At 46.3% G+C, this 22,108-nt stretch overlaps 1 protein-coding gene across 4 annotated transcripts in view; it reads right to left on the reverse strand.

Moving 5' to 3' along the window:
• Window positions 1–6,237, reverse strand: part of LOC139237888 (zinc finger protein ZFP2-like) — a 93,081-nt gene extending 86,844 nt beyond the window's left edge. The window contains exon 1 of one of the 4 annotated variants that reach the window (XM_070867198.1): window positions 5,908–6,237. In XM_070867198.1, the coding sequence (XP_070723299.1) occupies window positions 5,908–5,948 (41 nt within the window). In that variant the 5' untranslated portion in view covers window positions 5,949–6,237. Of the gene's footprint in view, window positions 1–2,822; window positions 3,203–5,744; window positions 5,758–5,897 lie in introns of those variants that run through there. The other 3 variants (XM_070867170.1, XM_070867188.1, XM_070867162.1) reach the window with 3 other exon arrangements.
• Window positions 6,238–22,108: the final 15,871 nt, after the last annotated feature.

The following is a 22,108-nucleotide window of genomic DNA, read 5'->3' on the forward strand; positions in this document are numbered from 1 at the left end:
CTGGGGACCAGCTCTTCCCGTGCTTGCTCCCCTACTGATGGAGGTAAGGTGTATTCCACCGCACGGAGCACTCTGGATAAGGGCATCCGCCATTGTAAGTATTGTTTCTCCCAGGAGTTCCGATTATAAGTTTCAGACAATCCAGTGCCAAGTGGACCAGGAGTTTGAAGGTGAATAATTTATCTCGTTCCATGTCGCTGTTAGTTAAAGGTACAGAGATTGATATCTCCTCATTATGCATCTGTGTGTGATATTTAGAGAAAGACTTGCATTTATATAGCGCCTTTCATGGCCACTGGACATCCCAAAGAGCTTTACAGCCAATTACATTATTTTTGAAGTGTAGTCACTGTTTTAATGTGGGAAACGCGGCCACAAATTTGTGCACAGCAAGCTCCCACAAACAGCTTTTTTAGTGATGTTGATTGAGGAATAAATATTGGTCAGGACACCGGGGATAACTCCCCTGCTCTTGTTCCAAATAGTGCCGTGGGATCTTTTGCATTCACCCGAAAGAGCAGACGGGACCTCAGTTAACATCTAATCCGGAAGACAGCGCCTCCAGACAGTACAGCACTTCCTCAGCACTCCACTGAGAGTGTCAGCTTCGATATTTGTGCTCAAGTGTCTGGAGTGGGACTTGAACCCACAACCTTCTGACCCACTGAGACACAGCTGACAGAGGGACAGTATCTCTCCTCTCTGCACCTTTAATAATTAAAATAACATCCTTTCTGTTAGTAGTGAGTCACATTCTGTACTGGGGAGACTATTTTGGTGATTTGGTGACTTCAGTCTTTAAAATTCTCATCCTCCGGGACCCCTGCGTTCCAATTCTGGCCTATTGTTTAATCCCCACTTCCTTTGCTCCACCGTTGGCAGCTGTGCCTTCAGTTGCCAAGGCCCTAAGATTTTTGACCAAGCTTTTGGTCACCAGTTCTAATGTCTCCTTTTTTGGCTTGGTGTCAATTTTTGACTGATTACGCTCTTGTGAAGTGTCTTGGTAAGTTTTACTATGTTAAAGGCGCTATGTAAATGAAAGTCGTTGTTGGTGTGCTACCATGGGCCTCAGCTCTAGGAGACAGAATCAGCCAGGGACTGTTCCCCATGGTCGAATTGCTGGTAGCTCGGTGTCTAGGCTCACAAGCTCAGAATTACCACTTGGCAAGGTACTGGAGGGCAAACAATGACTGGGACCAAACCCTACCATCACATAGCACCTTCAGGAGAAAGGGAGAAAATTCAGAGCCTGCGATGAGTCTGGATTTCAACTGGCAAGGATGTGGCGAAGTGGGAGTGTGTGTTGGACGGGAGGGTCAGGAGAGGCCTGAATGTTCCAGAGAAACTAGAACTATCCTGTACTTAGTGATGACATTTGTAAATTAGGAGGACAGATTGCACAGAATGCAGAAGATTAAGGGATGATCGAATTGAGGTGTTTAAGATGATTAAAGGAGTTGATAGGGGATAAATTATTTCCTCTGGTGGGAGAGTCCACAGTAAGGGGACATAACCTTGAAATTAGGCCTAGGCCATTCAGGAGTGATGTCAGGAAGCACTTCCTCACACAAATGTTGAGAGGCTGTTTCCCCGGCTGGAGAGTCTAGAACTAGGGATCATAGTCTCAGGATAGGGGTCGGCCATTTAGGACTGAGATGAGGAGACATTTCTTCACTCGGAGGTTGTGAATCTTTGGAATTCTCTACCCCAGAGGGCTGTGGGTGCTCAGTCATTGAGAATAATCAAGACTGAGATAGAATTATGGACACTAAAGGAATCAAGGGCTATGGAGATAAAACAGGAAAGAGCAAGCTTGAGGGGCCCTATAGCCTACTCTTATATTCCTAAAGGATATCTGGAATTATTTTCCTGCAAAAAACTGTTGAGAGGATGCAGTGAGTGTAGAACTGAACCCAGCCAGAGTCTGTTTATAATTTCCATCCTGTACTCACAGTCATGACTTTTGAAAATTCCTTCTCATCTCAGTCTTATATGGCCGACCCACTTATCCTGAGACTATGCTCCCTAGTTCTAGACTCTCCAGCCAGGGGTAAACAATCTCTCATCATCCTGTCAATCCCCTAAGAATCTTATATGTTTCAATGAGATCACCTCTCATTCTTCTAAACGCCAGAGAATATGGGCCTAGACTACTCAATCTCTCCTCATAGGACAATCCCCCCATCCCAGGAATCAGTCTGCTGAACCTTCATTGCACTTCCTCTAAGACAAGTATATCCTTCCTCAAATAAGGAGACCAAAACTGTGCACAGGACTCCAGGTGTGGTCTCAGCAATGCCCTGTATAATAATAACCAGACTTCCTTATGCTTGTACTCCAACCACCTTGCAATAAATGCCAATATGCCTTCTTAAATTGCTTGCTGTACCATGCCAGCTCTCTGTTTACGAGGACACTGAAGCACCCACATTAATAGTTTTACACCATTAAAAAATATTCTGTTTTTCTATTCATTCTACCAAAGTAAATAATCTCACATTTCCCCACATTATACTCCATCTACCACCGTATTACCCACTCACATAATCTGTCTATATCCCTTTGTAGGCTCTTTATGTGTCTCCTCACAGCGTACTTTCTCACCGAGCTTTGTATCATCAGCAAACTGGGATATATTACACTTGGTCCCTTCATCCAAGTTATTAATATAGATTGTAAACAGCTGAGGCCAAAGCACTGTCCCTACTAGTTACAGTCTGCCAACCGTAAAATGACCTGTTTATCCCTATTCTCTGTTTTCTGTCCGTTAACCAATGCTCTATCCATGCTAATATATTACCCTCAAATCCACGAGTTCTTACCTTACATAGCAATCTTTTATGGGGCGCCATATCAAATGCCTTTTGGAAATCCAAAAATATTACATCCGCTGGTTCTCCTTCATCCACTCTACTAGTTACATCCTCAAAAAACTCTCCAATAAATTTGTTGAACACAATTTCCCTTTCATAAAACCATGTTGACTCTGCCTAACCATACCATGATTTTCTAAGTGCCCTGTTACCACTTCTTTAGTAATAGATTCCAGCATTTTCCCAAGGACTGATGTCAGTCTAGCTGGCCTGTAGTTCCCCGTTTTCTCTCTCCCTCCTTTCTTGACCATGGAAGAGAGACAGGGAGACAGAGTGACCTCCACTCATCCTGGACCAGCAAATTGCTGTTTTAGCCAGGCCCAAGAGCAGGTCCAGGAGAAGATCCTCCGTCTTATATAAGAACATTAGAAATAGGAGCAGGAGTAGGCCATCCGGCCCCTCGAGTCTGATCCGCCATTCAATAAGATCATGGCTGATCTGATCATGGACTCAGCTCCACTTACCCGCCCGCTCCCCATAACCTCGTATCGTTTAAGAAACTGTCTATTTCTGTCTTAGTTATTCAATGTCCCAGCTTCCACAGCTCTCTTTGGCAGCGAATTCCACAGATTTACAACCCTCTGAGAGAAAAAATTTCTCCTCAGCTCTGTTTTAAATGGGAGACCCCTTATTCTAAGATCGTACCCCCTAGTTCTAGTCTCCCCCATCAGTGGAAACATCCTCTCTGCATCCACCTTGTCAAACCCCCTCATAATCTTATACGTTTGATAAGATCACCTCTCATTCTTCTGAATGCCAATGAATAGAGGCCCAACCTACTCAACCTTTTCTCATCAAGTCAACCCCCTCATCCCCGGAATCAACCTCGTGAACCTTCTCTGAACTGCCTCCAAAGCAAGTATATCCTTTTGCAAATATGGAAACCAAAACTGCATGCAGTATTCCAGGTGTGGCCTCACCAATACCTTATATAGCTGTAGCAAGACTTCCTTGCTTTTAAACTTCATCCCCTTTGCAATAAATGCCAAGAATAAGTTATTATTTAAATGGAGAAAGATTGCAAAGTGCTGCAGTACGGCAGGACCTGGGGGTACTTGTGCATGAAATACAAAAGGTTAGTATGCAGGTACAGCAAGTGATCAGGAAGGCCAATGGAATCTTACAGGTGAGGCCACACCTGTAATAGTGCGTGCAGTTTTGGTTTCCATATTTACGAAAGGATATACTTGCTTTGGAGGCAGTTCAGAGAAGGTTCACAAGGTTGATTCCAGAGATGAGGGGGTTGACTTATGAGAAAAGGTCGAGTAAATTGGGCCTCTACTCATTGGAATTCAGAAGAATGAGAAGCGATGTTCTCGAAATGTCTAAGATTATGACGGGGCTTGACAAGTGGATGCAGAGGATGTTTCCACTGATAGGGGAGTCTAGAACTAGAGGGCATAATCTTAGAATAAGGAGCCGTCCATTTAAAACTGAGATGAGGAGGAATTTCTTCTCTCAGAAGGTTGTGGATCTGTGGAATTTGCTGCCTCACAGAGCTGTGGAAGCTAGGACATTGAATAAATTTAAGACAGAAATAGACAGTATCTTAAACGATAAGGGAATAAGGGGTTATGGAGAGCGGGTGGGGAAGTGGACCTCAGTCCATGATCAGATCAGCCATGATCTTACTAAATGGCGGAGCAGGTTCGAGGGGCCAGATGGCCTTCTCCTGCTCCTATTTCTTATGTTTTTATATATGGCCTTCCTCATCACTTGCTGTACCTGCATACTAACCTTTTGTATTTCATGCACAAGTACTCCCAGGTCCCACTGTGGCATTTTGCAATCTTTCTCCATTTAAATAATAACTTGCTCTTCAATTTTTTCCTGCCAAAGTGCATGACCTCACACTTTCCAACATTATACTCCATCTGCCAAATTTTTGCCCACTCATTTAGCCTGTATGTCCTTTTGCAGATTTTTTGTGTCCTCCTCACATATTACTTTCCCTCCTATCTTTGTATCATCAGCAAACTTGGCTACGTTACACTCAGTCCCTTCTTCCAAGTCGTTAATATAGATTGTAAATAGTTGGGGTCCTAGCACTGATCCCTGCAGCACCCCACTAGTTACTGGTTGCCAACCAGAGAATGAACCATTTATCCCGACTCTCTGCTAGTTAGCCAAACCTCTATCCATGCTACTTTATTACCCCCAACCCCATGAACTTTTATCTTGTGCTGTAACCTTTTATGTGGCACCTTGTCAAATGCCTTCTGGAAGTCCAAATACACCACATCCACTGGTTCCCCTTTATCCACCCTGTTCATTACATCCTAAAAGAACGTCAGCAAATTTGTCAAACATAACTTCCCCTTCATAAATCCATGCTAACTCTGCCTGACCAAATGTTGCTTTTCCAAATGTCCTGCTACTGCTTCCTTAATAATGGACTCCAACATTTTCCCAACCACAGATGTTAGGCTAACTGGTCTATAGTTTCCTGCTTTATGTCTGCATCCTTTTTTTTAAATAGGGGCGTTACATTTGCAATTTTCCAATCTGCTGAGACCGCCCCAGAATACAGGGAATTTTGGTAAATTACAACCAATGTATCCACAATCCCTGCAGCTACTTCTCTTAAGACCCAAGGATGCAAGCCATCAGATCCAGGGGATTTATCTGCCTTTAGTCCCACTGTCTTATTGAGTACCACCTGCCTTCTGCAATGGATGGCGAAAGATTGGGACCGTGGGCCAAAACTGTAACCAAGAGTTGTGGAGGGATGCAACCTCTCCCACTGAATACATAGAGGGCCCGTGGGTTCCTCTAGGCCCCAAACATCACCTGCGGCCTGGGAGTGGGTGACGGTGATTAAAAACCCGTTGCCCAGGATGTTGGGAACAGAGACCCCGAAGTCCCGCTCACTCTCGTTCCTGTCCAAGATGGCGGCCAGTGACCCCGATTACCCGGGCCTGTAACCGCGGTGCAAACACAGGGCCTGTGCCTGAGGCCTACACCAGGTGTTTATAATAAAATTTTCCAGCCCACCCGCGGGTCCAATTCCTTCCCAGCACCCACAATTTCCTACCGCCTCAAGGAACCGAACGTCCGTTTCTTCCGTCCGCGCATGCTCAGATAGTGAGGGCGATCCGGGCTCAGCCCCGCCCACTGGGTGCCGCAAGCCCCGCCCCTCACGCACTCCGATTGGTTGGAGGACCAGCCGCCCGCACAGTCCTCCCGCCCCGCTCATTCTATTGGTTCGGAGCTGCCGTTAATCCGGGCAGTGTGAGCTGGGCATGCGCGGGTGGTGTCGGCATCAGGCCCTGAACAAGAACCTCCGGGTCCGGCGTTTGCCCCGAGCGGGCCGGCAGCTGCGGGGCTTTCACCCGGTGACAGGCCCGGGTTAATGGCCGCCATCTTGTGAGGCTCCGGGTGTAGCAGGGCGCATGCGCGGCCCCCTTGGGCAGGAACCAGGAGGAGAGAATGTTGTGAATTTCTATCCTGGACTCTCAGTGATGGCTTTTGTAAACTCCTGTTACAGGCTGCAAAGTTAAAGCACATGGGATTGGGGGTAGTGTGCTGACGTGGATTGAGAACTGGTTGTCAGACAGGAAGCAAAGAGTAGGAGTAAATGGGGACTTTTCAGAATGGCAAGCAGTGACTAGTGGGGTACCACAAGGTTCTGTGCTGGGGCCCCAGCTGTTTACATTGTACATTAATGATTTAGACGAGGGGATTAAATGTAGTATCTCCAAATTTGCGGATGACACTAAGTTGGGTGGCAGTGTGAGCTGCGAGGAGGATGCTATGAGGCTGCAGAATGACTTGGACAGGTTAGGTGAGTGGGCAAATGCATGGCAGATGAAGTATAATGTGGATAAATGTGAGGTTATCCACTTTGGTGGTAAAAACAGAGAGACAGACTATTTGAATGGTGACAGATTAGGAAAAGGGGAGGTGCAACGAGACCTGGGTGTCATGGTACATCAGTCATTGAAGGTTGGCATGCAGGTACAGCAGGCGGTTAAGAAAGCAAATGGCATGTTGGCTTTCATTGCGAGGGGATTTGAGTACAGGGGCAGGGAGGTGTTGCTACAGTTGTACAGGGCCTTGGTGAGGCCACACCTGGAGTATTGTGTACAGTTTTGGTCTCCTAACTTGAGGAAGGACATTCTTGCTATTGAGGAACTGCAGAGAAGGTTCACCAGACTGATTCCCGGGATGGCGGGACTGACCTGTCAAGAAAGACTGGATCGACTGGGCTTTTATTCACTGGAGTTCAGAAGAATGAGAGGGGACCTCATAGAAACGTTTAAAATTCTGATGGGTTCAGACAGGTTAGATGCAGGAAGAATGTTCCCAATGTTGGAGAAGTCCAAAACCAGGGGTCACAGTCTAAGGATAAGGGGTAAGACATTTAGGACGGAGATGAGGAGAAACTTCTTCACCCAGAGAGTGGTGAACCTGTGGAATTCTCTACCACAGAAAGTTGTTGAGGCCAATTCACTAAATATATTCAAAAAGGAGTTAGATGAAGTCCTTACTACTAGGGGGATCAAGGGGTATGGCGAGAAAGCAGGAATGGGGTACTGAAGTTGCATGTTCAGCCATGAACTCATTGAATGGCGGTGCAGGCTAGAAGGGCCGAATGGCCTACTCCTGCACCTATTTTCTATATTTCTATGCTGTGAGAGGGGCAGCATTTATAGACCGCAAACTCAAACCAAACATCACATCAAGATCTGACAGAGTCACTCCATTCATCGGGAATGAATATCATCGCCTTTGAATGTGGCAGGATAAATGTTTGTTTGTTCTGTCTGTTGGAAAAGATTTCAAACATCAGTGTGACTGGAAAAGCACCGAGACATACACACCCGAGTGAGAGTGTTCCAGTGCACCGACTGTGGAAAGAGCTTTAACCAGTTGCACAGCTTGAAAAATCATCACACCATTCACAGCGGGGAGAAACTGTACACGTGTTCTGTGTGTGAACAAGGCTTAATGTAAGAAATAGGAGCAGGAATAGGCCATTTAGCCCCTTGAGTCTGCGCCGCCATTTAATAAGATCATGGCTGATCTGATCATGGACTCAGCTCCACTTCCCCGCCAGCTCCCCATAACCCTTTATTCCCTTATCGCTCAAAAATCTGTCCATCTCCACCTTAAATATATTCAATGACCCAGCCTCCACAGCTCTCTGGGGCAGAGAATTCCACAGATTTATGACCCTCAAAGAGAAGAAATCCCTCCTCATCTAAGTTCTAAATGAGCGATCCCTTATTCTTAAACTATGCCCCCCTAGTTCTAGATTCCCCACGAGTGGAAACATCCTCTCTGCATCTACCTTTCCAAGCCCCCTCAATATCTTTGTTTCAATTAGATCACCTCTCATTCTTCTGAACTCCAGTGATTTTGGCCCAACCCCTCAACCTTTCCTCAAGTCAACCCCATCATCTCAGGAATCAACCTAGTGAACCTTCTCTGAACTGCCTCCAATGCAAGTAAAGCCCTCCTTAAATAAGGAGACCAAAATTGTATGCAGCACTCTTGGTATGGTCTCACCAATGCCCTGTACAGTTGTAGCAGGAGTTCCCTGCATTTGTATTCCATCCTCCTTGCCATAAAGGCCAACATTCCATTTACCTTAATAAGAACATAAGAAATAGCAGGATTCGGCTGCTCCGCCATTTAATACGATTGTAGCTGATCCAATCATGGACTCAGGTCCACTTCCCTGCCCACTCCCCATAACCCCTTACTCCCTTATCGGTTAAGAAACTGTCTACCTCTGTCTTAAATTTATTCAATGATCCAGCTTCCACAGCTCTCTGAAGCAGTGAATTCCACAGAGTTCCCTCTGAGAGAAGAAATTCTTCCTCATCTCAGTTTTAAATAGGCAGCCCCTTATTCTGAGATTATGCCCCCTAGTTCTAGTCTCCCGTATCAGTAGTAACATCCTCTCTGCATCCACCCTGTCAAACCCCCTCATAATCGAATATGTTTCGATAAGATCACCTCTCATTCTTCTGAATTCTAATGAGTAGAGGCCCAACCTTCTCAATCTTTCCTCATAAGTCAACCACCTCATCTCCGGAATCAACCTCGTGAACCTTCTCTGAACTGCCTCCAAAGTAAGTATATCGTTTCGTAAATATGGAAACCAAAACTGCACGCAGTATTCTAGGTGTGGCCTCACCAATACCCTGTATAACTGCAGCAAGACTTCCCTGCTTTTATACTCCATCCCCTTTGCAATAAAGGCCAAGATTCCACTGGCCTTCCTGATCACTTGCTGTACCTGCATGACAACCTTTTGTGTCAGCAATAAAAACAGAAAATGCTGGAAATCTCAGTGGGTCAGGCAGCATCTGTGAAGAGAAACAGAGTTAATGTTTCAGGTCGATAACCATGACCTGAAACGTTAACTCTGTTTCTCTCCATAGATGCTGCCTGACCTGCTGAAATTTCCAACATTTTCTGCTTTTTATTTCAGATTCCAGCATCCGCAGTATTTTGCTTGTGTGTTGGGAACTGTTGCTTCAGATACTCTTACTGTGAATAAAGTTTTCAAATTTCAAAGTGGCTGATGCACGAGAGAGGCGGTTTCAATATCCTGTGTATGGGAAGAAATTCACCCACCTACTAAGACACCAGTGAGTTCACATGTGATTGGTGGGCTTTGATTGTTCTGTTATTTAACATAAAAACTTAGAAAATAGGTGCAGGAGTAGGCCATTCGGCCCTTCGAGCCTGCATCACCATTCAACCAGATCATGGCTGATCATTCACCTCAGTACCCCTTTCCTGCATTCTCTCCATACCCCTTGATCTCTTTAGAGGTAAGGGCCATATCTAACTTTGAATATATCCATTGAACTGACAATCAACAACTCTGCGGTTGGAAATTCCACAGGTTAACAACTCTCTGAAGAAGTTTCTCCTCATCTCAGTCCAAAATGGCTTACCCCTTATCCTTAGACTGGTTCTGGACTTCCCCAACATCGGGAACATTCTTCCTGCATCTAACCTGTCCAGCCAGTCAGAATTTTATATGTTTCTATGAGATCCCTCTCATCCTTCTAAACTCCAGTGAATACAGGCCCAGTCGATCCAGTCTCTCCTCATATGTCAGTCCTGCCATCCCGGGAATCAATCTGGTGAACCTTCGCTACACTCCCTCAATAGCAAGAACGTCCTTCCTCAGATTAGGAGACCAAAACTGAACACAATATTCCAGGTGAGGCCTCATCAAGGCCCTGTAAAACTGCAGTAAGACCTCCCTGCTCTTATACTCAAATCCCCTAGCTATGACGGTCAATGTACCATTTGCCTCCTTCACCGCCTACTGTACCTGCCTGCCAACTTTCAATGACTGATGTACCATGACACCCAGGTCTCGTTGCACCTCCCCTTTTCCTAATCTGCCGCCATTCAGATAATATTCTGCCTTCGGGTTTTTTGCCACCAACCTCACATTTATCCACATTATACTGCATTTGCCATACATTTGCCCCTTCACCTAACCTGTCCAAATCACCCTGCAGCCTCCCCACAGCTCACACAGCCATCCAGTTTAGTGTCATCTGCAAACTTGGAGATATTACACTCAATTCCTTCATTTAATCATTAATGTATATTGTAAATAGCTGGGGCCCCAGCACTGAGCCCTGCGGCACCCCACTAGTCACTGCCTGCCATTCTGAAAAGGACCCGTTTATCCCAACTCTCTGCTTCCTGTCTGCCACCAGTTCTCTATCCACATCAGTACATTTACCCAATACCATGTGCTTTAATTTTGCACAACAATCTCTTGTGTGGGACCTTGTCAAAAGCCTTTTGAAAGTCCAAATATACACATTCACTGGTTCTCCCTTGTCCACTCTCCTAGTTACATCCTCAAAAAATTCCAGAAGATTTGTCAAGCATGATTTCCCTTTCATAAATCCATGCTGACTTGGACCGATCCTGTCACTGCTTTCCAAATGTGCTGCTATTTCATCCTTAATAATTGATTCCAACATTTTCCCCACTACTGATGTCAGGCTAACCGGTCTATAATTACTCATTTTCTCTCTCCCTCCTTTTAAAAAAGTGCTGTTATATTAGCTACCCTCCAGCTCATAGGAACTGATCCAGATTTGATAGACTGTTGGAAAATGATCACTAATGCATCCACTATTTCTAGGGCCACTTCCTTAAATACTCTGGGATGCAGACTATCAGACCCTGGGGATTTATCGGCCTTCAATCCCATCAATTTCCCTAACACAATTTCCCGCCTAATAAGGATTTCATTCAGTTCCTCCATCTCACTAGACCCTCGGACCCCTAGTATTTCCGGAAGGTTATTTGTGTCTTCCTTCGTGAAGACAGAACCAAAGTATTTGTTTAACTGGTCCGCTATTTCTTTGTTGTCCATTATAAATTCATCTGAATCTCACTGCAAGGAACCTACGTTTGTCTTCACTAATCTTTTTCTCTTCACATATCTATAGAAGTTTTTGCAGTCAGTTTTTATGTTCCCAGCAAGCTTCCTCTCATACTCTATTTTCCTCCTCCTAATTAAACCCTTTGTCCGCCTCTGCTAAATTCTAAATTTCTCACCATCCTCAGGTTTGTTGCTTTTTCTGGCCAATTTATATGCCTCTTCCTTGGATTTAACACTATCCTTAATTTCCCTTGTTAGCCACGGTTGAGCCACCTTCCCAGTTTTATTTTTACTCCAGACAGGGATGTACAATTGTTGAAGTTCATCCATGTGATCTTTAAATGTTTACCGTTGCCTATCCGCCGTCAAACCTTTAAGTATCATTTGCCAGTCTATTCTAGCCAATTCACATCTCATACCCTCGAAGTTACCTTTCCTTAAGTTCAGGACCCTAGTCTCTGAATTAACTGTGTCACTCTCCATCTTAATAAAGAATTCTACCATATTATAGTCACTCTTCCCCAAGGGTCCACGCACAACAGGATTGCTAATTAGTCCCATCTCATTACACATCACCCAGTCTAGGATGGCCAGCTCTCTAGTTGGTTCCTCGACATATTGGTCTCGAAAACCATCCCTAATACACTCCAGGAAATCCTCCTCCACCGTATTGCTACCAGATTGGTTAGCCCAATCTATATGTAGATTAAAGTCGCCCATGATAATTGCTGTACCTTTATTGCACGCATCCCTAATTTCTTGTTTGTTGCTGTCCCCAACCTACTACTAATATTTGGTGGTCTGTACACAACTCCCACTAGCATTTTCTGCTCTTTGGTATTCCGCAGCTCTACCCATACAGATTCCACATCATCCAAGCTAATGTCCTTCCTTACTATTGCGTTAATTTTCTCTTTAACCAGCAACGCTACCCCACCTCCTTTTCCTTTCTGTCTATCCTTCCTAAATGTTGAATACCCCTGGATGTTGAGTTCCCAGCCTTGTCCTAGAGTCTGGAGTCATGCTTTCCTAATGCCAATTACATCATATTCATTCATTGCTGCCTGTGCAGTTAATTTGTCCACCTTATTATGAATACTCCTCGCATTGAAGCACAGAGGCGTCAGGCTTGTCTTTTTAACACACTTTGCCCCTTTAGAATTTTGCTGTAATGTGGCCCTTTTTGATTTTTGCCTTGGGTTTCTCTGCTCTCCACTTTTACTTTTCTTCTTTCTATCTTTAGTTTCTGCCCCCATTCTACTTCCCTCTGTCTCCCTGCATAGGTTCCCATCCCCCTGCCATATTAGTTTAACCCCTCCCCAACAGCACTAGCAAACACTTCCCCTAGGACATTGGCTCCGGTCTTGCCCAGGTGCAGACTGTCCGGTTTATACTGGTACCACCTCGCTCAGAACCGGTTCCAATGTCCCAGGAATTTGAATCCCTCCCTTCTGCACCAATCCTCAAGCCACATATTCATCTGAGCTATCTTGCGATTCCTACTCTGACTAGCATGTGGCACTAGTAACAATCCTGAGATTACTATCTTTGAGGTCCTACTTTTTAATTTAACTCCTAGCTCCCTAAATTCACCTTGTAGGACCTCATCCCGCTTTTTACCTATATCATTGGTACCTATATGCACCACGATAAATGGCTGTTCACCCTCCCCCTCCAAAGCATCCCTGAGTTCCCACATAGCACAGGTGGAGCATGACATGTGTCTGAGCTCGCCTGCCATGACTTAACCCCTAGATTAACTTAATTTGGCAACAACAATGATATCCAATACTGAGCCATGGCCGAATTCCCATCCACTTGGTCTTTTGTGTGAATTATCGATCAATTTTTATCTCAATCGGTTCACAGAAAATCATCTCCCATTCACTAATTGAGGCTTTCAATAGCGCAACTGTTACCCAGCATGCCCCATGGGGAGAATGTGCCCTATTCACACTGGAGGAACCCAGCATGCAGGCGCAGTGGCGGGCAGTATTTGGAGCATGCGCAGTGTGACTGTGATCAGAGCTGTGCCGGTGCAGGAGACGGAGAGGCCGGAGACCAAGTTTTGCAGTGGATGGAAGGGGGCTGGACGCAGGAAAGTAGTCGACCTGGCGGGTGGGCTTCATAAGCACCTGGTGTAGGCCGCAAGCCCATGATAGGAACTGGTAAGTTCCGCATTTGCAACTCCGGGGCTTTTTTCCAGGAACAGGCCCAGGTTAACGGCCAGCATTTTTTAAAGGAAAGCATGAAGATTCAATGCGCCACCATGTTGAAGCATCGAGTAGTGGAGTGTATCCGCGGCAATCTTGGTATAGGAGCAGAGAATGGGCGGGGCTTCAGGGTCGCAGCGACCAGGAGAGAAAATCATTGCCTCATTGATTTTATTCTCACTCTGCACACAGTGAGTATAGAACCGAACCCAAATAGAGCAGAGGGAGGGAGAAAACGGAATGGAGGAAGGAAATGTTGGCGATGGTGTGATGGGTTTGGATTTCAGCACAGGAAGGAGGGAGAGTGTGTGGGACGGGGATTTACAGCTTTCGGGGAACAAGTGAGGAAAGAATGTTCCATAGAAACGAGGATTGTCTGTTCTAAATTTCTATCCTTTTGTAAACTCCTTTCACAGGATATTAGAAGAGGAGGATATGCAGACGGGAAACTCGAACCAAACATGATATCAAGATCTGACAGAGTCACTCGGTTCCTCAGGACCTGAATATCATCGGCCTTTCAAAGTAGGAGAAATGTTTGTCTGATCTGTCTGTGGGAAAAGATTTCAAACATCAGTGTGATTGGAAAAGCACTGAGACACACACACCCGAGTGAGAGTGTTCCAGTGCACTGACTGTGGAAAGAGCTTGAAGCAGTTACACAGCCTGAAAAAACATTCACAGCGGGTAGAAACTGTACACGTGTTATGTGTGGATGAGGCTTCAACTCATCGTCCAACCTGGAGAGACTCAAGGACACCCGCACCACCGAGAAACCGTGGAAATGTGGGGACTGTGGGAACGGATTCAATTACCCATCCCTGCTGGAAACTCATCGATGCAGTCACATAGGGGAGAGGACATTCACCTGCCTCGTGTGTGGGAAGAGCTTCACTCATTCAGATCACCTTCCCCAGTGTGACTGCATCGATGAGTTTCCAGCAGGGATGGGTAATTGAATCCGTTCCCACCAGCATGTGTGGGAAGTGTTATGTCTCGAATAAAGCAATGTGACTGAGTACTGTAGACGTAAGTGTGACCTTAGTCTCTTTAACATAGAAACATAGAAAATAGGTGCAGGAGTAGGCCATTCGGCCCTTCTAGCCTGCACCGCCATTCAATGAGTTCATGGCTGAACATTCAACTTCAGTACCCCATTCCTGCTTTCTCGCCATACCCCTTGATCCCCCTAGCAGTAAGGACCTCATCTAACTCCTTTTTGAATATATTTAGTGAATTGGCCTCAACAACTTTCTGTGGTAGAGAATTCCACAGGTTCACCACTCTCTGGGTGAAGAAGTTCCTCCGCATCTCGGTCCTAAATGGCTTACCCCTTATCCTTAGACTGTGACCCCTGGTTCTGGACTTCCCCAACATTGGGAACATTCTTCCTGCATCTAACCTGTCTAACCCCGTCAGAATTTTATATGTTTCTATGAGGTCCCCTCTCATTCTTCTGAACTCCAGTGAATACAAGCCCAGTTGATCCAGTCTTTCTTGATAGGTCAGTCCCGCCATCCCGGGAATCAGTCTGGTGAACCTTCGCTGCACTCCCTCAATAGCAAGAATGTCCTTCCTCAGGTTAGGAGACCAAAACTGTACACAATACTCCAGGTGTGGCCTCACCAATGCCCTGTACAACTGTAGCAACACCTCCCTGCCCCTGTACTCAAATCCCCTTGCTATGAAGGCCAACATGCCATTTGCTTTCTTAACCGCCTGCTGCACCTGCATGCCAACCTTCAATGACTGATGTACCATGACACCCAGGTCTCTTTGCACCTCCCCTTTTCCTAATCTGTCACCATTCAGATAATAGTCTGTCTCTCTGTTTTTACCACCAAAGTGGATAACCTCACATTTATCCACATTATACTTCATCTGCCATGCATTTGCCCACTCACCTAACCTATCCAAGTCGCTCTGCAGCCTCACAGCATCCTCCTCGCAGCTCACACTGCCACCCAACTTAGTGTCATCCGCAAATTTGGAGATACTACATTTAATCCCCTCATCTAAATCATTAATGTACAGTGTAAACAGCTGGGGCCCCAGCACAGAACCTTGCGGTACCCCACTAGTCACTGCCTGCCATTCTGAAAAGTACCCATTTACTCCTACTCTTTGCTTCCTGTCTGACAACCAGTTCTCAATCCATGTCAGTACACTACCCCCAATCCCATGTGCTCTAACTTTGCACATCAATCTCTTGTGTGGGACCTTGTCGAACGCCTTCTGAAAGTCCAAATATACCACATCAACTGGTTCTCCCTTATCCACTCTACTGGAAACATCCTCAAAAAATTCCAGAAGATTTGTCAAGCATGATTTCCCTTTCACAAATCCATGCTGACTTGGACCTATCATGTCACCTCTTTCCAAATGCACTGCTATGACATCCTTAATAATTGATTCCATCATTTTACCCACTACCGATGTCAGGCTGACCGGTCTATAATTCCCTGTTTTCTCTCTCCCTCCTTTTTTAAAAAGTGGGGTTACATTGGCTACCCTCCACTCCATAGGAACTGATCCAGAGTCAATGGAATGTTGGAAAATGACTGTCAACGCATCCACTATTTCCAAGGCCACCTCCTTAAGTACTCTGGGATGCAGTCCATCAGGCCCTGGGGATTTATCGGCCTTCAATCCCATCAATTTCCCCAACACAATTTCCCGGCTAATAAGGATTTCCCTCAGTTCCTCCTCCTTACTAGACCCCCCGACCCCTTTTATAACCGGAAGGTTGTTCGTGTCCTCCTTCGTGAATACCGAACCAAAGTACTTGTTCAATTGGTCCGCCATTTCTTTGTTCCCCGTTATGACTTCCCCTGATTCTGACTGCAGGGGACCTACATTTGTCTTTACTAACCTTTTTCTCTTTACATATCTATAGAAACTTTTGCAATCCGTCTTAATGTTCCCTGCAAGCTTCTTCTCATACTCCATTTTCCCTGCCCTAATCAAACCCTTTGTCCTCCTCTGCTGAGTTCTAAATTTCTCCCAGTCCCCAGGTTCGCTGCTATTTCTGGCCAATTTGTATGCCACTTCCTTGGCTTTAATACTATCCCTGATTTCCCTTGATAGCCACGGTTGAGCCACCTTCCCTTTTTTATTTCTATGCCAGACAGGAATGTACAATTGTTGTAGTTCATCCATGCGGTCTCTAAATGTCTGCCATTGCCCATCCACAGTCAACCCCTTAAGTATCATTCGCCAATCCATCTCAGCCAATTCACGCCTCATACCTTCAAAGTTAGCCTTCTTTAAGTTCTGGACCATGGTCTCTGAATTAACTGTTTCATTCTCCATCCTAATGCAGAATTCCACCATATTATGGTCACTCTTCCCCAAGGGGCCTCGCACAACGAGATTGCTAATTAATCCTTTCTCATTACATAACACCCAGTCTACGATGGCCTCCCCCCTAGTTGGTTCCTCGACATATTGGTCTAAAAAACCATCCCTTATGCACTCCAGAAAATCCTCCTCCACCGTATTGCTTCCAGTTTGGTTAGCCCAATCTATGTGCATATTAAAGTCACCCATTATAACTGCTGCACCTTTATTGCACGCACCCCTAATTTCCTGTTTGATGCCCTCCCCAACATCACTACTACTGTTTGGAGGTCTGTACACAACTCCCACTAACGTTTTTTGCCCTTTGGTGTTCTGCAGCTCTACCCATATAGATTCCACATCATCCAAGCTAATGTCCTTCCTAACTATTGCCTTAATCTCCTCCTTAACCAGCAATGCTACCCCACCTCCTTTTCCTTTTATTCTATCCTTCCTGAATGTTGAATACCCCTGGATGTTGAGTTCTCAGCCCTGCTCATCCTGGAGCCACGTCTCCGTAATCCCAATCACATCATATTTGTTAACATCTATTTGCACAGTTAATTCATCCACCTTATTGCGGATACTCCTTGCATTAAGACACAAAGCCTTTAGGCTTGTTTTTTTAACACCCTCTGTCCTTTTAGAATTTTGCTGTACAATGGCCCTTTTGTTCTTTGCCTTGGGTTTCTCTGCCCTCCAGAGTACTGGTACAGCATGGGCGGCCTGCTTATATACAGTGCTTCCAAGGGATGCTGGGATCCCTTGGGACTCCAACAGAAAAGCCCTCTGGTGGTGGTAGAATGCTGGTTACATAATGTTGCACACATAACATCACTCCCTCCCAAAGTCAGTAGTACACTTATTTACAGGGTGAGGTGATCTGAGGCTTTCCGCTCCCTAGTCGATTGTCTCGGTGCAAATGCAGGTGCAGGTGAGTTGGTTGGTTCTTCGCTGGGCTACTGGGCAATTGGCCTTGCTGGGCTGCTGGGGATGGTGAGTTCAGCTTCGGGGTCAACCGTAATGTCGGTTGTCACTTGTGTGTGTGTTGGAGGGTCGAAGTTAGTGGTGTCCCCTTCAGGTTGCTCGTGGCTGTCTGTGAATCGCAGTTTGGTTTGGTCCAAATGCTTTCTGCAAGTTAGTCCATTTGCGAGTTTGACCTGAAACACTCTACTCCCTTCTTTGGCTATGATAGTGCCAGCAAGCCACATAGGACTATGTCCATAGTTGAGTACAAATACAGGGTCATTGACTTCAATATCACATGACAAATTTGCGCGATCATGGTACATGCTTTGTTGATGCCGCCTGCCCTCGACGTGATCATGGAGATCAGGATGGACTCGAGAGAGCCTTGTTTTGAGCGCCCTTTTCATGAGTAGCTCGGCTGGGGGAACCCCGGTGAGCGAGTGGGGTCTAATGCGGTAGCTGAGCAGGACTTGGGACAGGCGGGTCTGCAGGGAGCCTTCCGACATGCGTTTCAAGCTTTGCTTGCTGGTTTGGACTGCCCGTTCTGCCTGGCCATTGGATGCTTGAATGGGGCAGATGCGACATACTTGATCCCATTGTGGGTCAGGAATTCCTTGAACTCAGCACTGGTGAAGCACAGCCTGTTGTTGCTGACAAGGACATCAGGCAGGCCATGCGTGGCAAACATGGCTCACAGTGCTTACAGACATTATTGCACACTCAATCCATTTTGAATAAGCATCCACAACAACCAAGAATATTTTGCCTAGAAACGGGCCAGCAAAGTCAACATCGATCCTAGACCACGGTTTGGAGGGCCATGACCACAAACTTAGCGGTGCCTCCCTGGGTTCATTGCTCAGTTGAGAGCAAGTGTTGCATTGGCGCACGCAAGACTCCAAATCTGAGTCGATGCCGGGCCACCACACATGGGATCTGGTTATAGCTTTCATCATTACTATGCCTGGGTGGGTACTGTGTCAGTCGTGTATGAAAGTTTCCCTGCCTTTCTTGGGCAAAATCACGCCATTACCCCACAAAAGACAGTCCGCCTGTATGGACATTTCGTCTTTACGCCACTGGACCAGCTTGATCTCTTCATGCATCTCCGCTGAGACGCTGGACCAGCTCCCATGGAGGGCACAGTTTTTTACAAGGGACAGTAAAGGATCCTGGCTGGTCCAGGTCCTGATCTGGCAGGCCATAACGGATGACTATTCATTTTCAAATGCATCTATCACCAAGAACAAGTCTGCAGGCTGTGCCATTTCCACCCCGGTGGTGGGCAATGGTAGCCAACTGAGAGCATCAGCGCAGTTCTCTGTGCCTGCCCTGTGACGAATTACATAGTTATATGCAAACAGCATGAGCGCCCATCTTTGCATGCGAGCAGAGGCATTGGTATTGATACCTTTGCTCTCTGAGAATAGCGATATGAGCGGCTTATGGTCAGTTTCTAATTCGAACTTAAGCCCAAACATATACTGGTGCATTTTTTTTACCCCTTCAACACATGCCAGAGCTTCTTTTTCAATCATGCTGCAGGCCCTTTTGGCCTTGGACAAGCTCCTGGACACATAAGCGACCGGTTGCAATATTCCCGATTCTTTAGCTTGTTGCAACACACACCCGACCCTGTACGAAGACGCATCACAAGCTAGTACTAAACGTTTACAAGGATCATACAGGACAAGCAGTTTGTTGGAACATAATAGATTTCGGGCTTTCTCAAAAGCTGTCTCTTGTGATTTCCCCCATACCCAGTCATCTCCATTGCGTAGCAATACATGCAGAGGTTCTAGCAAGGTGCTTAACCCGGGTAGGAAATTACCAAAATAATTGAGGAGTCCCAGGAACGACCACAGCTCCATCACGTTCTGTGGTCTCGGCGCATTCTTGATGGCCTCCGTCTTGGCGTCGGTGGGTCTGATGTCACCTGCCACAATTCTTCTCCCTAAGAACTCGATCTCTGGTGCCAGGAAAACATACTTCGAGCATTTCAACCTGAGTCCCACATGATCTAGACGACTTAGAACCTCTTCCAGGTTCTTCAAGTGTTCGATGGTGTCCCGACCTGTGATCAATATGTCGTCCTGGAAAACCACGGTGCGCGGAACCGACTTTAGCAGACTCTCCATGTTCCTTTGAAAAATAGCCGCGGCCGATTGAATCCCAAACGGTCATTTATTGTAGATGAACAGACCTTTGTGCGTGTTGATGCAGGTGAGGCCTTTCGAAGATTCCGTCAGCTCCTGCGTCATGTAGACCGAGGTCAGGTCCAACTTGGTGAATGTCTTTCCTCCAGCCAGGGTCGCAAATAGGTCATCTGCCTCGGGTAGCGGTACTGGTCCTGCAGCAAAATACGGTTAATCATTACTTTATAGTCCCCACAAATTCTGACCGTGCCATCGCCCTTGAGAACCGAAACAATTGGACTGGCCCACTCGTTAAACTCCACCGGCACGATGATGCCTTCTCGTTGCAGCCTGCCTAGCTCGATCTCCACTTTCTCTCACATCATGTGTGGTACCGCACATGCCTTGTAGTGGATGGGTCATTTACTGGGAATCAAGCGGATTTGCACCTTCGCCCCTGAGAAACTTCCGATGCCTGGCTCAAACAATGATGGAAACTTGCTCAGAACCTGGGCACATGAGGCGTCATTTACGGACGAAAGCGCTCGGATGTCGTCCCAGTTCCAGCTTCTGCCGAACAGTGTGGGGCCATCTCCTGGTACTATCCCTAGTGGTAGTTCGTGCATCGCTCCATCATAGGAGACTTTTACTGCTGCACTGCCAATTACAGGGATCAGCTCTTTAGTGTAAGTTCTCAGCTTGGTATGAATAGGGCTCAGCTTGGGCCTGTGTGCCTTGTTGCTCCACAGCCTTTTTGCTCATGATGGACTGACTCGCACCCGTGTCCAATTCCATGGATACTGGAATTCCGTTCAGTTCAACTTTTAACATGATCGGTGGACATTTCGTGGTAAAGATGTGTACCCCGTACACTTCTACCTCCTTGATTTGAGTCTCTAGTTCAGTTTGATCCACCATGGATCAGTCTTCCTCTGCAATGTGGTGATTTGCAGGGTTTTCAGCTCATCTGCACATTCGCTGGAGGTGTCCCATTGTTCCACAGTCTTTGCACGCATAGTGTTTGAAGAAGCATTGATGGGCTTCATGATCACCTCCGCAGCACCAACAAGGTGTCAAGTGCCTCGCTTTAACACTTGATGGCGGACTCTGAGTCATCTGAGGTCGTGCAGTTGCAGGCGTGTACATTCTGCCATATGCATTCCTGCCTGAAAACAGCTTTGCTTTGTGTACAGTACTTGCCGATGCATCTTTGTGCTGCGAATGGTGGACATAAATGCCTGGGCTATCGTTATGGCTTTGCTCAGGTTCGGTGTTTCAACAGTCAATAGTTTGCGAAGGATAACCTCATGGCCAATGCCAAGCATTTGCTCCAGGAACCCATCGAATTCACAATGTCCTGCAAGGCGCCTTAGTTTGGCGACATAGCTCGCCACTTCCTGGCCTTCAGACCGTTGACGTGTGTAAAATTGATACCTTGCCACCAGAACACTCTCCTTTAGATTTAGGTACTCCCGGACCAGCGTACACAGTTCTTCATACGATTTGGTTGTTGGTTTTACCAGAGCAAGAAGATTCTTCATGAGGCCATAGGTTGTTGCCCCGCAGAAGGTGAGGAGGATCACCCTTCGTTTGGCAGCGGCCACGAAGTATTGGTCGAGTCGCTCCACGAAGGCCTCCCAATTGTTCCCTTCTGAAAATTTCTCCAGGATACCAACAGTTCTCTGCATTTTCGCATGACGGTTCGTTATCTCATTGCCAGTTGTTATGTCTCGAATAAAGCAATGTGACTGAGTACTGTAGACATGAGTAAGTGTGACCTTAGTCTCTTTATTCTAACTCCAGAGTGCTGGTACAGCATGGGAGGCCTGCTTATATACAGTGCTCCCAAGGGATGCTGGGATCCCTTGGGACTCCAACAGATACGCCCTCTGGTGGCGGTAGAATGCTGGTTACATAGGGTTGCATACATAAAAGGAAGGAATTCACTTGGTCATCCAAACTCACTGAATACCAGCTTGTTCACACTGATGAGAGACCTCTTAAATGTTCTGAATGTGGGAACAACTTTAAAACCTCTCAGGAACTAATACAACACCAGCAAGCTCACACTGGGGAGAAGCTGTTCAGTTCCTCTCAATGGGGGAAGAGTTTCAGGCACTCATCCAACCTCAGTGAACACCAGCGAGTTCACACTGGGGAGAGGTTGTTCAGTTGTTCTGTGTGCCATCATCATAGGCAGTC

The sequence above is a fragment of the Pristiophorus japonicus genome, chromosome 2 (assembly GCF_044704955.1).
Source record: "Pristiophorus japonicus isolate sPriJap1 chromosome 2, sPriJap1.hap1, whole genome shotgun sequence".
Classification (NCBI taxonomy): domain Eukaryota; kingdom Metazoa; phylum Chordata; class Chondrichthyes; family Pristiophoridae; genus Pristiophorus; species Pristiophorus japonicus.